The following is a 16,216-nucleotide window of genomic DNA, read 5'->3' as shown; positions in this document are numbered from 1 at the left end:
GAATGTATTTTGGTAAAGATGTGTATGAACACACTTAGGACTATTGATGTACTTTTTTCCCCTTGCTTTATATATATGCCCATTCATTCTTGTGAAAACTTAGCCTTGGAAATCATTTGCATGATACTTCTCAATACACTTTGCGTTGTGAGATCTTAAGCTTCTTCTTATCCAACCTATATGTGTACATTCTTGCAATCTTACACACACACACACACACACACACACACACACACACACACACACACACACACACACACACACACACACACACACACACACACACACACACACACACACACACACACACACACACACACACACACACACACACACACACACACACACACACACACACACAGGCACTTACATACATACATACATACATGAATGCATGTATACTTGTGATATGGGAATTTATTGAGCTAAGAGTCTCTAACTAAACACACAGTGTGGCACGCTTTTTGTAACAAATATGAATAACCTCATATCCTCTCTACTTCTCATTTTTGGAAGAACTTTTTAAAAGGAATTGTCTCTAATATGGCTAATGTAAACTAGTGCTACCTCTACTTTCTTAGAATAAAATTTTAGACATTTGGCAACTTTCACATCTAATGTCTAAATATAGCCATACATCCATTGTAATTGAAGTGAAATCTAAAAAATTAAATCTATTGATTCTACATAAGGTGCTAGCCTGGACACTTTTTGTTACTTCATTCTAGCTCTACGTTATATATATTTTATCTTACCATTTTCTAGTAATACACTTTAAGAAATACATAGTATGTAATGACAATACTCTTCTAAGACTCATTGCAATGAATATTTCAAGAATACTTGCTTCGATCTTTGCACATGTATCAATGCAGCCACTTAAACATGCAACAATTACTTGCAAGGAAAATTTATTGAGGAAATAGTCCTTTTTGTATAATCAAAATTAAATAGAATTTTAAACTTCCTAGCTCATTAGCTTGTACGTTTTGGCTTGGAAAATGGCAATTGGAAAATGGCAATCCTCATATACACACAAATACACATATACAATAAAACTCACTCGTATGCATAGCTTCATATACTTGCACATAAGTAAGTAACCATATACTCATGTAAATATATACATATACACATACAGTTCAAAAACTGTGCATATTGTTGAGGAGACTCATCTACATGTACACACTTGAAACATGGCATTATCAATCTATCCTCATAGAGCAATAAAATCTTTATTTCTTTCTTTGCTTTTTCACTATGCCCCACATGGGTAGAGCTTGAAATCCATCAGTTTGTCCCTAGGAATCAAACCTAACTTCCCATGCAACCCACACAAATTGCTTAATGGCTATTCGCTACTCGGTAAAGAAGTGGGTTAATACTGGTTAAAACTACTTATGTGATGGATGTGCAAGCATTAATTCTTGTTCTGTGGGCTTTTGAGGAATGAGGGGAACTTCTCAAATTCCATGAAAGAGTTTCTGGAGACAAGATGTATACTAGTCTAGTTACATATGACCCGACACGTAATGATTTCTAGTGTGTTCTAGTTAGACATCATAAACTTTATCTTAATGGCACTTGTTTTGGTTTATTCTAGTGGTTTTTAAGTCTATTTATTGGTGAGTCTATGCTACCCTTAAAAAAAGAAGAAGTAATCTTCAGTTAATATTGTCGATAGTTGACTGAAGATTTGAACTCACACACCCTCGATATTGAACCCACACAACAACCATTGAGCTATGGCACCATTAGTATTCTATGTTACCCCTGCCATACAAGAAACATTTAATCCTTTTCTAAACAATGGAATAACACCTATGTTTTTTGATTTTCTGAGCGTTACGCATGACCAAGGGGAGAAGATTTACACTCACATGGTTGTCACTCGTGTCTCCTATGGGACTCCAATACATATATATATATGTGTGTGTGTGTATGTAAGTATGCATATTCTCTAATATAAATTTCATCCTTTGCACCACTCAGTGAGAGTACCTTAATATGTGCTAGCTCAGGCGCTATTTAGCAACTCGTGCTTTTCTGCGAGAAAGAGCCTCTTGAGGATCGACACCGGCAAGTTTTCTCCCCCTATTGTTGAAATTTGCTTCAGGGATGATGCTGTACTCAGGGATGGCAATCTCGTCATCTTACCGGTCAAGTTACTGTTGCATATCAAGGAATAAGAGCATCTTGGTACCTGCTCTGATCAACTTTCAATCACGGCTTCATTTAGGTTGGTTGCCACACAGAGAGAGAGAGAGAGAGAGAGAGAGAGAGAGAGAGAGAGAGAGAGAGAGCCCTCCCATGCTTTATTCTTAGATTGAGGTGAAGCTTTCTATTCAAGCAAGTGGAACAATATCTATGATGGGTTTTGGGGACATTTGGTGATCGCTCCGGCGGCTGCACTTTACTGCAGTCAATGACTAACGAATAGCAATGCACAATGTTGGCACAGGTTGGATTGCACTCTACTGTTTGAGACACCTACAGTAAGTGGACCACTCACTGTTTCATACAGCAGAGTGCAGCTTTAGTAGCAAAGCTGGCAAACAGGATAATTCACCAGTTCCTGCAAAACACCTCCCTCTACAACAACTGTATAACCTCTTTATCCTGTAAGAAATCAGGAGAGTTGAAACACAAAGAGAGAGTGAGAGTCAAAGAGGTAGAAAAAGAGTTTGTTGATGAATGGGAAAAATAATTTTTAGCATAAGTTATATGGCCTTGTTTATACAACACAAGAAGCACACCAATTAGCTTGAATATAATGTGCTTCAATCGTGCACGTGGCGTGACATGCTCAACCAATACAAGGTGTGTGCACATGCATGATGTGCTTAGATAGGAGGGAGAAGTAATGAATGTATGTGTGCTAAAATGAAACGATTAAAGAAGGTACAGATGTGTGGGTGCGTCAGGAGTGGAGTTGTATGATGTTATGCATGTAGCAGCAGCAAAAATGCAGTTGTGTAGATGGTATCCACTAGTTTGAATCAGCTCCACCTGTTAAAAGATAGCAGGTGGAGTGGCACGTGGCTGGCTGTTGTTCGCCAGTCATTTCCTGGACAGTCAGTGCCATGTCAGCACAGTATGTCAGAGGAGGTGCCATGTCATCATTGCCATGTCAGCAGTGCAGTCGGACTGCAAAGTCGGCCAGTTTTCTGCTGTCGGCTGCATTTAATGCAGCCGACCTGATGCTTTTTTTAAAATTATTTCTTGGCTATTTATAGCCGGTTCTTGTGGCACACTTTATTATTCACTCTTCAGTGATTTCAGATTCTGATCTTAAAGATTTGTTGACTGAGACAGACTGTGCTTGGGCTGACCAAGATCGAGGTTATCAAGTCGGAGACATACGCAAATATTTCCTCTGCCCCCTTGTGTATTTTTGTACTCTTATACGGCATACTACACTGCAGATTTTCTGCGTTTACACTATCTCCTTCTCTCTCTCTCTCTCTCTCTCTCTCTCTCTCTCTCTCTCTCTTTCTCTCTCTCTCTCTCTCTCTCTCTCTTCTCTGTGTTCACTCTCTCTCAGTCTTTGTTCTACACTTCTGCATCGCTGCACTCTGACATGGTATTAGAGCGGTGAAGATGGACTGATTGAGGGTTGAACCTATCTGAAGAGGAGATTTCAGCACGACCAAGGCTGCGTTTCTAGGTTTTGAGGGCGAGCGGGAGGGCTGCGTATCGGGTCAAGGTTGGAGCGAGCATGAACGAGCAGGAAAGGAGTCTAATCGGTGAATTTGCTACAGGTTATTGCTGTTCAAAGGGGAGGAAGACTGCGTTTAAGACCTTCCATTGCAGATTTTACCTTTTCATCGCCTCCAATGGGTGAAGAAGGTTTGGGCAGCGGAGGAATCAGTCCTAGAAGGCTGCATTTTCATGGTCGGAGGGGTTTGCTTTTATGTTCATACAGGTATTGCAGGTTAATATGTCTATAGAGAGTGATTTGGAGTTTAGGCGATTATGGACAAGAAGGTGCTTGTCCTACTGGCTCTTCCAACGGATCAAAAGCGTGATGGTGACAATTACCGCATTTGGCAGGTGATGATATTGGCCATTTTAGAGTCTTATGATTTGGCGGAACTGGTGATGGAGGAGATTAACAGGCTCTCGGTGAGGGATGGCTCCAAACTCTCTTCCAATGCTCGTGCGGAGTTGACCAAGGCCTAGTCTCATTGGAATAAATTGAATGCCAGGATTCGATCTTTTCCATTTCTGTCTTGCACTACAGCCGTGATAGCTCACATCGAGCACTTGACGGTGGCTCGTGAGATATGGCTGGAGCTCGACGAGATATACAACCAGATGACCCTTATGAAGAGGGTTTCTTTGGAGGTGCAGATATGGACTTTGTTCATGAATAAGTTTTCTTCGCTTTGGGAATACATTAATAAGCTTCGGCAGCTTCAGATGCAGGTTCAAAATGTGGGAAAGCCTATTTGCTCCAAAGATATGGCGATCACTTTACTATCTCAGTTGCCGCCACGATTCGGTAATTTTTATTCCGCTCTTATTACTTTAGGGCGGGAGTTGACTCTTCGGTGGGAAGAGTTGGTTCCTATAGTCTTGGACCAGGAGGAACAATTGAAGGGACATAATTTTTTCAAATCGGAGGCATTGGTTGGTCAAGCCTCTCAGAAGAAGGGGAGGACCAAAAGAAAAAGAAGGAGGATAACAAATCCAAGAAGGACAAGGAAAAGGAATCAACTTGCCATATTTGTGGAAAGACCGGTCATTGGAAGAAGGATTGTCCTGACAAAGACAAGAAGGATACTAAGAAGAAGGACATGAAGGACTCTGGAGCGGGAGCTGTACCCTCATCAATTGCTTTTCTTCACTTAGCAGTCATTGAGGACTCTACACCGACAGCTTCTGATGCTATGATGACAGCTCGCCAGGCTTGAGAGTGGATTGTGGACAATGGTGCCTCATGGCACATGACTCCTTTTTTCTTTGGTATTGCTCATTTGCGACCTTTGCATGGACAGATTTTTATTGGAGACAACTCTTCTGTGTCTATTGCTGTGCGGGATGAGATGCAGCTTATTCTAGATGGACGTGGTGATACCCACATCTCTGAGGTGTTGCATGTGCCAGGATTGGGGTATCATTTACTTTCGATTCATAAGATTTGTGCTCTTGGCCTCTTGGTGGAGTTTGATAGTGATACTATTCGAGTCCTTGATCCACGATCAAGGAAGGTTCTCTTCGTAGGGTATAAGGAGAACGGCATCTACAAACTGCTCTTACTTCTCTTCTTCTTACTTCTTAGACACTCAGTCTGATCTGTTTCCAACAAGAGAAACTCTCCAGAAGAAGATTTGGAACATCAAGCATCAACTATTGAGCTCAACATCGAGTCTTTAAGGCATAGTCAAGGCATAGTATCTCTTGATACTCCATTAGTGCTTCTTAGCACTTGGATCATTAGCTTACTCAAGAACAACTCATTTTTGATCCCATCTTAGCTGCTTATTATAATCCCCTAATTGATCAAATCCCTTGTAAGCCTTCACCCCTTTGTAAAAGGATAGACACTGCCCGAGTACGCTCGTGGTAAGACCTCCTTCAAAATGAGTGAACTTGAGTAAATAGCTAAATTCAATGGTGAAGGGTTTCATGCATGGAAGGAAAAGGCCATATACAACCTCATTAGGAAAGACCTCTGGGATCTCTTTGAAGATGATGAAGGTGATGTAGATGGCGGGAAAGAAGATTTAGAAAGTAGGATCCTTGCAGTAGCTCCATCAAAAATAAAAAAATAAAAAAAGATAAATAACAAGGCACTAGGCATCATTGGTTGGGGACCAAGTGATGATGTGCTACATCATATCTCTGGCATAAAAGATGCTAGAATTGCTTGGGAGGAACTTGACAGGATCTTTGGTACCCAAGCAAAGAATTCAAAGGTTAAAGTACTCATGCAGTTTTATAAACTGGATATAAAAGATAGTGCTTCCATGACCATACACATTAACAAGTTCAAGAGTCTAAAAACCCAGCTTGCAACTCTTAAGAAGAATATTGATGAAGATAAAGCAATAGCCGTACTGCTTGCAAGTGTAAATAAGGATCCATATGAGAATCTTGTGTCCACCCTAAGTAATGTTCCAAGTTTCTCACTTAAAGATATTGAGTACTCACTACTTAATAGAGAAAGCAAAGTTAAAAGCGAGAATGCAAAGTAATACCCCACCAAAAATAGTCTCTTGTATACCAAGGGCACTTATGGAGCAAAAGACCGTGGTCGAGGACTTAGTATCAACAACAACAAGGATTGGATTAGATGTCATTACTGTGGAAAGACTGGCCATACAGCCAGTGAATGTTTCCACAAGAAAAGAGCACAGCAGATGCAGAATGATCACCACCAGAACCAGATGCTTCCGATCTATCAACAACTCTGATAGATTGTTCTAAAGAATTTTCATTGTATCGGTTGTCTATGAGCTAGTCTCTCGAGCCATGTTACCATGTAGAGGGGGGGAGGGGAAGCCAGCAAGTGTAGGGACTCATCATTTGAGGAGGGGGTTTGAGAAATAGATAAATGATATATGCCTGAAGAAGAGATATCTTGAATTCTATATGCACAATGAGAAAAGTGGAACAAGTTGAAAAGCTATATAAGGTTGTACTTGACTCTCATTTCAATGTAATGCTATTGTTCTTTCAATCAAGTGTGAGTGTCATTGTCCATACACACAATAATGTGTTTATGAGTCCCAATCTCAATCTTGGAACCTAATTCACTTGTGTGACAATTGGTCTTGTTTGAGTCTACATTTTCCATCCTCCATAGCTCATGCTATGCTTTAGATCCACGTCTTTAGACAGCATAGGAGTTGTTAAAATGACTGGAATGATCAAAGGCTACGGGGAGGTGTTGTAACTATGAGTGAATCTCGGGAAATAACCCTTGTATTAACTTGACATTGGTTGTGGTATTACGAACCTTTCATGGATAATTATATTGAGGGTGGATAAGTGGAGGGCTTAACATAGTCTCTAGATCACCTACTAGGTTCCAAAGACCGTGGGATTCAAGTATTTCTCACATGAGGTAACAGGTTTGATTAAGTCATGAAATTAAAACAAGTCTTGTCACTAAAGGCATTCTTGGCCATAGCAACCAAAGTGCGAATGTTGAGTGAGGAATAGGGAGGATATGAATGGGGTTTAAAGTATGCTTGGGTCTAGTTAATTAGATTTATTATTTCTTGATTTGAGACTGCACATGGTTGACCACCAAAGCCAATGCACTTTGGGGGTTGCACAAATGTAAAGCTTGGTGGAAATTGACAATAATGGAGGGATGGATCAATAAGACACCATTCAAATGTAAGGTATTCATTTGGAGAATGTTGTTGGGGGGCCTTTCCCTTGTGTTGGCTTTTTGTTGCAAGGGTATTTCTAATGGGAAATGTTTCTTCTGTACCACTATGGTTGAGTCTTTGCGCCATAGATTCATCTCTTGCTCTTTTGCTCGGAAGATTTGGACCCTCCTCTTAGACACTTTGCATGTTGTGGTGGGGACTAGGATGTATCCTTCTGATTGGGTATTTAGTAAAGCTAAATATCATGGTCCTTGGCAACCTCATATGAAGATTCTATTTCACTTTTTTAAGATTTTGGGGTTGCTAGCATAGTTGGGTTACTTGCAATATGTTCATTTTTGATCTCACCTCGGGCATCTAGCGTTGTGTTGCAAAGCTTAAGGGACTTCTCCAGGGGTAGCTTACTCTTGTACAACATGCTGATATCTTGGTCAAAGATAACTTAGTTTCTTGGTATCGGGCAAGCCTCTTCGGTGACCTTGCCTTGACTTTTGTATTCTTTTGTACTTTGTGATATAGTATAACAACACATTATGAAAAAAAAAAAAGAGTACACTTGGATATGTGATCCAAAGTGCCTATCATGGATTAGTGAGGTTTGTACAATGGGTCCAAAATTGCGATGGGTTGACTAGGCATAGACGTGGTCACTGTATGAGGAGCTTAAGTGTCATGAGGACATGTATTTTTGAAACCTCACTTAACATGTGGATTAATTTTTGATATACATGTGAGGTGCAACTGGGGTTAAAGTAACTTTACAAGCTCGGGATCCGAAGAAATCACGGGATATCAAAGGTAAAAGTTGCTATAAGTTATACCGCACATGTACTTGGTGGTATCTAATACTAGTTGTTGGCCAGGTTATCCATTTGGCCATAAGTGTCAGTTGGTGACACTAGAGAAGTGACATTTAATGGTACCTAACGCCAATTTGATGGTCAAAGATGGTGTAGAGACACTTGGGAATGGAAGTTGCCTAGCCAATTTAATTATTGGCCAGTCAGAGTATTTTTCAGGGCATCGAAATAATTATTAGATTAAATTTCAGTATTTAAAGATTGAAAATTAATATTTAATTATGAAAAATGTTGAAAAAACCATTTGGGAAGACTGCCACTTGTTAAAAATACCCATGCAAGACTGAAAAACGTCTTTAGAGACTGGAGAGAGGCATTTTTATAAATTCAGCTTGCAAGAGAGAGGGAGGGGAAGCTATTGGTTTGATTTGCAGCCATTGGAGGACCTTTCTGAGGCAGCCAGGGGCAAAAGAAGACCAATCAACAGCAGGATAGAGCATCTACAGGCTGTTGAGGTAGGGCGGCAATAGTAAATGACTGATTTTCTTTAGTTCTTTGCATCTACATGCTGTTGTGGCAGGGCAACAGCTACACTTAATTGATTATCAGTCATTCTTTGTGACAAAACTCTGAATTTTCTCTCTCTACAGCTTTCCCTCTCATCTCCTTGCCATTTCAAAGCCTTGCTCTGAAGATCTCAGCATTTGGACCCTTGGAGGCTGAGAAATGGCAAATTTCTCTGCTGTAAACTCTAATTTACAGTAGAAATTAGGGTTTAGCAGTAGCCTTGGGGAGCGTGCCAGAAATTGAAAGCTCCAAAACTTGGATTCAACAAGACTGAAGGTGAATTTCAGTTGAATTCAGGTGGAGGACTAGCCAGCCATTAAATTTGGGGCATTTCCATCGTCTATGAAGTGGGTGAAGGCCAATTGAGTGCCCGAATCAAGGGGCAAAATAGATTGAAGACTTGCTGGTCACTTTGGACAGCAAGGGGAGTTGAAATACTGAAAAGGATTGGGAGAATCCCATTGTAAGTAAACTTTTTCTTCAATTAAGCTAAAGAAATACTGTTGGGGTGTCAATTTTGGGGCCAATCGGGTGTGCATTATCCAAGATCAGTAGGTAAATTTGTATTTTCGGATTTGCATTAATTGTTTGCTATTGTAATTAAGTTGTAATCAGGGATTTACCACCCTATCCGAGGAGGAAGGTTGGTTTCACTAAGGATGGTAAATAGGCACATTGTAACTATGGGAAGATCAACCTTGCGTATGGATGGCTGAAGTAGTGAGTGGAGGCATACCATAAGTAGTGGATGGATATCCTTGCATCTAAGTGGCCATAGGTAGAGATCTAGGGGATGTGAGTGGGATAGCCCAAGCATGGTTTCATTTTGTCAATGTCAAGTATAGTAGGCTTCGGATCTTTCTATTTTATCTCCAAGTTCATTTTCATTCTTAGTTTCCCATGTTATTTATCCACAAGTGCATGCCACTTTGCACCCTTTGTCCCAATTGCCAACCTTTAGTGTGTTTGGATGTTAGCTCTTGGGTTATTCAAAGTTGCATAATCAAGTTCACAAAAAGATGTCCCCCACATTGTCTATTTTAGAGGGAGCTTCGATATCCTCTTCAAGAGGAAATCAGAAGGTGGCAAGAATTCTCAAGAAAGGAAGGCAAGTTCTAAAAAGGGTGACACCCCTTCTTCAAAACAAAAACAAAGATACTAAACAAATTGTGCAGTACTTGCCTAAAGAATAGATATTGTACTTATTGTCAGCACCTAGGTCATGTAGACAAGGAATGTGGTAACAAAGGCTACAATCTTCCACCTAGATCTACTACACAGTAGAGTTCAATTGTACCCATAGACATCTCTCCCTGGGCAACCAAGATGAGGTTCTCCACCAGCACTTGTACGTATTGCTCTTGTTTCTCCTTGGACCCATCTTATCTTAGTGGTGCATTGTTAGGCATTCGGCATATGGACAGCTTCCTCAGTGAGGATAATTGAAGGTATGGCGGATTAGGCTTGCACACTAGGCAAGTGACTCGTTAGACTTCTCCCCATTGGCTCATCTAGCCACTCTTACAAGGACTTTTGATTTGGCCATAGTTCGATTGATTTCTTTGCCTTGACATCGTCCCTTAGTAGAGACCTGCTAGAGGATGTGACGGATGGTGGCCACACCTTTAAGCTTGTCCCTTCAAAGTTCAAGGTCCCTTAGTGTACACTATGCTTGTACATCCTTAATTGGGCCCCCATATGTGCACTCCATAGAGTAATGTGGATGTGACCAGCACACCAAAGAGCCACCGTTTAGTGCAGGGTTCTTGGAACTACTTGAGCACATCCTCTCCAAACCACCTAGTGCTACATATCCTCGTGTCAAATTTCAATGTAGTGTGTGTTGTCTCTCTCATAGAGAAAGTGGGTTGTGTCAATAATACTCCTAGGTATGTATAAGAATCCACATACTCCATCTTCTCCCGTCTGTAGATGAACTTAGGTGCTGATCTCCAAACCCACCGGTGTAGTGCATCCAAGTGTCTTTGTCGTCCTTGTGGAGAATTAGCCATCAATACAATGTCATGCATATAGTGGGAGAGGTATCCAAGTACGAGCTAGTGGAGCTCCTCTGAGAGAGAGAGAGAGAGAGAGAGAGAGAGAGAGAGAGAGAAGGTCGTCGATCTTGTGGCAGCCCTTTGTCCTTTCCTCCTTACCAATTTTGATATCGCCAGGTTTAGACAGAGAAGGATCACTACTGACGCACTGCTGTTGGCGTGCACTGTTATTCAGCCGGACGCGTGCACTGTTATTCAGCCGGACAGTTATATGTGCTGCGAGTCTGGCTATGTTTTCATCAATAGGACGCGGGAGTGAACCAGCTAGCGGGTGCAGTACAGACAGGAGGTGGGTGCAGGAGAATAATTGGCTGCGGGCGCAGATTAGGTGGTGGGTGCTATTCAGGTGACGACCTGCAGATAGATTGAAGTACAGACCTGGGCAGCCCTAAAGAGGCCTGGTTATGGAGAAACTGCAGGAGTCAAATGGTACTGATATGGCCTTTCTTGACCAGCATATCAGGAATGGGGATGATAAAGATTCGGTCGAATCAGATGGTGACTTGTCAGCAGAAGACTCTATTCAGCCGGACAGTTATATATGCTGCGAGTCTGGCTACGTTTTGATCAAGAGGACGCGGGGAGTGAACCAGCTAGCGGGTGCAGTACAGATAGGAGGTGGGTGCAGAAGAATAATTGGCTGTGGGCGCAGATTAGGTGGTGGGTGCTGTTCAGGTGTGACGACCTGCAGATAGATTGAAGTACAGACCTGGGCAGCCCTAAAGAGGTCTGGTTATGGAGAAACTGCAGGAGTCAAATGGTATTGATATGGCTTTTCTTGACCAGCATATTGGGAATGGGGATGATAAAGAGTCGGTCGAATTAGATGGTGACTCATCAGCAAAAGACTTTGGATAGTTGATGGATGAGGATGAGATGGGTACACGCCGTAAAATGTCGGTTGATGAACCGGTCTTGTGTGCTTAGAATTTGCCTCAGCCAAATGTTCATGCCTCATGCTCTCAGCCTGATAGGCCTTTTCAGTTTGTGGTGGATATTGCTAATAATCTAATATCGGATTATGCTCAAGCCAATGAGGGTAAAGCGAGTTCTTTACTTGAAGGGGAACATGTGGTAGCTGTCATGGGTACAGATGTGGTTTTACAACAGATTGTTGCTTTTCATGAGAGGGTAGCCATCTTCTACTTCACGGGAAGGACTCCTTTGATCACTAGAATTCGTGCCTGGTTGCAGTCTATGCTTGTCAGTGCTGAGATGGGTCAAGATGATGCTTCAACACAAGTGCAGGGCCCGCTTGTTGAAGAGATTTATGATGGACCGAAGGGGTTCTTTGAAGTCATTTTTCACTTCCTGGAAGTGCGTGCTTTTATTATGCAATGTATCCCTTTGTTTATGGATGGTCAATTAGTACATATGGTCCCTTGGAGACCTATGGCGGAATTTAAGGAAGTACTTAGGCAGGCATGTCCTATTTGGGTTGAGGTGGTTGATTTTCCTGTGCATCTTTGGAGACTTCTACCTTTTGTATTCAGAACTCTTGGTGAAGTATTGGTGGAGCCTCTGTTGGCCTCTTGTAACAGGAATAGGGCTTGCATGCTTTGGGATGTAGGGAAACCTCACTCGACTAAAGTTTGGTTCGAGGTTCCGGGATTACAAACGTTGGTTTACAAGCTGAAATGGGGAACATTTGCTGGTCATTGTTTCATATGTGGCCAATTAGGCCATTTCATTTCTGAATGCGATAGAAGCCCGGATGTTTTGCAGAGTTCAATGATTCTTGACATGGATATGCATGAGCATCATCCCCAACAAGTGGTTCAACAGCCAGAAGCAGATCATGAGCTGCTTGTCCAACATGGACATGATGATGGAAAGAAGAATGTGTCTCAAACGGGTATAGAGCGTGTATCACTTTCGGTTGGTCAGAATTTGCCTCAGTAGGACAATTCTTGGGTCATTGTGGTTAGACACAATGCCAGACAGGAGCCTTGTTTGTCTCCTGTTGTCTCATGCCCACCCAGCTTTGTTGCCTATATCACTCAGACTTTTCAACGTAGGGTAGGGGTTTCTACATGAAACCTCAACCCTTGCGTTCTCTTGCAGTCGCTGCGGAGGATAAAAGGGGTTCTGATTTTGCTTTGCCCTTTGATCTGCGAGGGAGGCTTGTGCCTCCTCCTGACGTTTACCGTTCTCAGCAACCACAATTTTCTTCCTGTGATTCAATTGCTAGTTTGCAGAGAGCAGATCTGGTAGATGTGATTTGAAGTGAAATGGAAAAATTTTATGCAGTTGTCAATGTGAAAGGGAAAGGGAAAGGGGCGGTTTAGTAGTTTTCTTTCTCTGTGTTATCATGAAAATTTCTTTATGAAATGTGAAAGGTGTTTCTTCGGGCAGTAAGCAGCGTCGGTTGTGGAAAGTAGTGTTAACTAGAAATTGGGATGTTTTTTGTTCTGTAGAGCATAAACAACATGCTTTGGCAAGATCTACCTATGTATACAAGGATTATTCAGTTTTCTTTAGTGGACATGTTCCACTTAAATCTGAAGTTATGTTGGTTGTCAAATCATCCCTGCAACCATCTTTGGTTTCTCAGGACCATCATGGTAGATTTATGATTCTGGAAATCCTATATGAGGGAGAGGTTTTGTGGTTAGTGGGGGTGTATATTCCTATTACTCGAGAACGTCGTCAACTCTAGGATGATTTGCATTGCCTTGCCATGGCTCGTCCAAGCTTTGTTATGGGTGACTTCAATGCATGTGTATCTATGGATCACATAACTTCACAGTAGTCGGTCATGGATGGTCCTGAACGACAGGCATGGGATGCTTTGGCAGCTGTATCCTTGAAATAGGACATGTGGTCTTGGTTGCATCCTTATTAGGCCAGATATACTTATCGCTCGCTTCAGCATCCAAATACTTGGGCCGGGATCGGATCGGATTTATATTTGCTAGAGTGATTCTTTTCTTTCTGAAGTTACTGATATGTGGGTGGAGAGACAGCATGTTTTGTTAGATCACTATCCTTTGGTCTTGGAGGTGAATCACACACGTGTCCATGCCTTTAAGGCCCTCCTTGCCCATTTTTCTCTTCGATTCAATCAGTCATTTTTGCTGCAAAATCAATTTTTGGAATATATTCAGCAACTGATTACTTCTTTTAACTCCAGGGTTCTCATTGAAGGGATGCAAGCTTGGGCTGTATTTAGGGATAATGCTCGATTGTTATCCCAACAATATGGTATTCAGCATGCTTCCTCTTTATGCGTTGAATTGCAGCATGTGCAAGCATTGCTGACCCACTTGTTGTCTTTGTGTTAGTTGGGGGACTCCAATGACGACTTGCTTACATGCATTGAATGGTTGAAAGACAAAGTTCAATCTTTATAGGATGTGGAATATGCTAAATACAAATTGCTAGCTAGAGTGGAAGCTTTATACGACAATAAATGTCAATCCGATAAATTTTTTGCTCAATTGCATCAGAAATATGCTCGTGAAAATATTGTGTGCTTTATGGATGAGCAAGGTGTTATGGTGATTGAACTTGCTTCCATCATTTAGATGTGCGCTGACTTTTATAAATCGTTGTTGGGCCCACAGGAGACTCTTTCAGATGCGGTTCTTTCTGCTCATAGATATATTTGCAATTTGGTTGGTCATCAGGTTAAGCCAGAATGGGTTGATTTGATGGAGGCTGATATTTTGGAGGAGGATGTGGAAGAGGTGCTGTCTCATTTGCCTCGAAGGAAAAGCCCTGGTTGGGATGGGCTTCCTAATGAACTGTTTTTGGCCCATGTGGAGCAACTTAAGGACCCATTGTCTCATTTGTGTCAGCAAATGTGGAATTCTGGTGAGATGCCTTGAGACTGGAAGATTGCTGTCATTCGGTTATTGCCCAAGGTTCCCTCTCCATCCTCCTTGAAACAATGGAGACCCATTTTTGTTATGGGTTTTTTATATAAAATCTTTTCCAAAATCATTGCCAACATGTTGCAGAAAGTATTTCCGCAATTGATTCATCCACGCCAATACGGCCCTCTTTGAGGAGGAAGGCTGGTTTCATGGTTTCGTTGCCAAGATACCATCAAATCCCTTCACTTGGTGGGCCCAAGGCACTTGGTTGAAGGTCAGAAGCTTTGGTCTAGTGCTGAAATTGCGTTTAGCTGAGCATTTATAGCAAGAATGCCTTCTTATAGTGAGATGGGATCAAGTAGCGATGATGCATCTCATTCTGAAAATGCACACAATGAAGGGGAAAATGCAATGTCTAATCTAGGAACATGCTTATAATATGGATATCAAGAAGAAAATGTGGTTGCTGACCAAGAAGCAGGTCCTTCTAGGCCACAAGTTGCTAATGACCAGCAAGGAGGTGAAAAATATGGTGATTGGTTCAAGGCTCTGTTGAAGGCAACAATTGACATCTTTGTTCAATTGGCCAAAGATCCATAGTTTGAGAGGTTTTTGAATTCTCCCAAAAAGGATAGTAAGGGCAAGAAGAAGATGCTATTTTCAGAGGCATTTAAGCAACAAGAAGCTCTCAAAGGACAGCCAACATAGCCTAAAGATGCACCAAAGGTTGGGAATGAGTGAAAGCAAAGGGTACTAGTGGGATTGGATACCCAAATGCAAGGCCATCTTGGTAGGAGGTGGCACTATTTTTCATGCTATGGTGGATCAAGGACCGCATACATGAATGCATGGTATATCTCCTTATGGTATGTAGCAACCAATGCATGGTATGCAAGGCCCAATGTATCCGGGTATGGCTGCTAATATGCATAAACCCATGTATAGCAGCATTGGCATGATGCTTGGGACACAAAGTGATATGCATGGCAATGCATTTGCACCCGTTGGTGCTTATGGGCCTCAAGGAATTAGTGTTGGTTATGTAAATGCTTCATATGGTGTTGGTTATGACGCAGATACAACAAATGCACCCTTTTTATAGTAGCTGGTATGCAACAACCAATGCATGGTGTGCAAGGCCCAATGTATCCGGGTATGGCTGTTAATATGCATAAACCCATGTATAGCAACATTTGCATGATGCTTGGGATGCAAAGGGGTATGCATGGTAATGTTCTTGCACCCCTTGGTGCTTATGAGCCTCAAGGAATTAGTGTTGGTTATGTAAATGCTTCATATGGTGTTGGTTATGATACAAATACAACAAATGTACCCTTTTTGTAGTAGCTAGTGTATGATAACTTGACTCCCAAAGGGGTAGCAAAAGACTATGATGAGGATGGAAAAGGGGTGAAGTTTGAGTCCTTCAGTGGTGCATAAGATAGGCTGAAATCTTTGATTTTTATTCAATAGTTTGATGTACCCTACTCCGGGGGAAACTACATCGAATCCTCAAAGATTCATAAGGTAGTCACTTTCTTGAAGGGGAATGTATTACAGTGGTGGTCCATACTCTTAATGCAAGGTAGAGTTGTTAGAGATTAGTCATCCCCTGGACTAGCGTTTCT

General features: G+C 41.7%; 1 protein-coding gene across 5 annotated transcripts in view; it reads left to right on the top strand.

The window, feature by feature from the left end:
- Nucleotides 1-1,970: 1,970 nt before the first annotated feature.
- PDE318 (P-loop containing nucleoside triphosphate hydrolases superfamily protein) overlaps nucleotides 1,971-16,216 on the top strand; it is a 119,455-nt gene continuing 105,209 nt past the window's right edge. For all 5 annotated transcript variants that reach the window (XM_087676394.1, XM_087676393.1, XM_087676392.1 and 2 more), the window contains exon 1: nucleotides 1,971-2,239. In XM_087676394.1, coding sequence (XP_087532520.1) covers nucleotides 2,119-2,239 — 121 coding nt within the window. In that variant the 5' untranslated portion in view covers nucleotides 1,971-2,118. The remainder of the gene's footprint in view (nucleotides 2,240-16,216) is intronic.

This window comes from Lygodium microphyllum, chromosome 4 (genome assembly GCF_053477565.2).
Source record: "Lygodium microphyllum isolate KBCC chromosome 4, Lygodium_microphyllum_v1.1.10, whole genome shotgun sequence".
NCBI lineage: Eukaryota > Viridiplantae > Streptophyta > Polypodiopsida > Schizaeales > Lygodiaceae > Lygodium > Lygodium microphyllum.
Note: the sequence above shows the minus strand (reverse complement) of the source record. Positions and strands in the feature narration are given on the sequence as shown.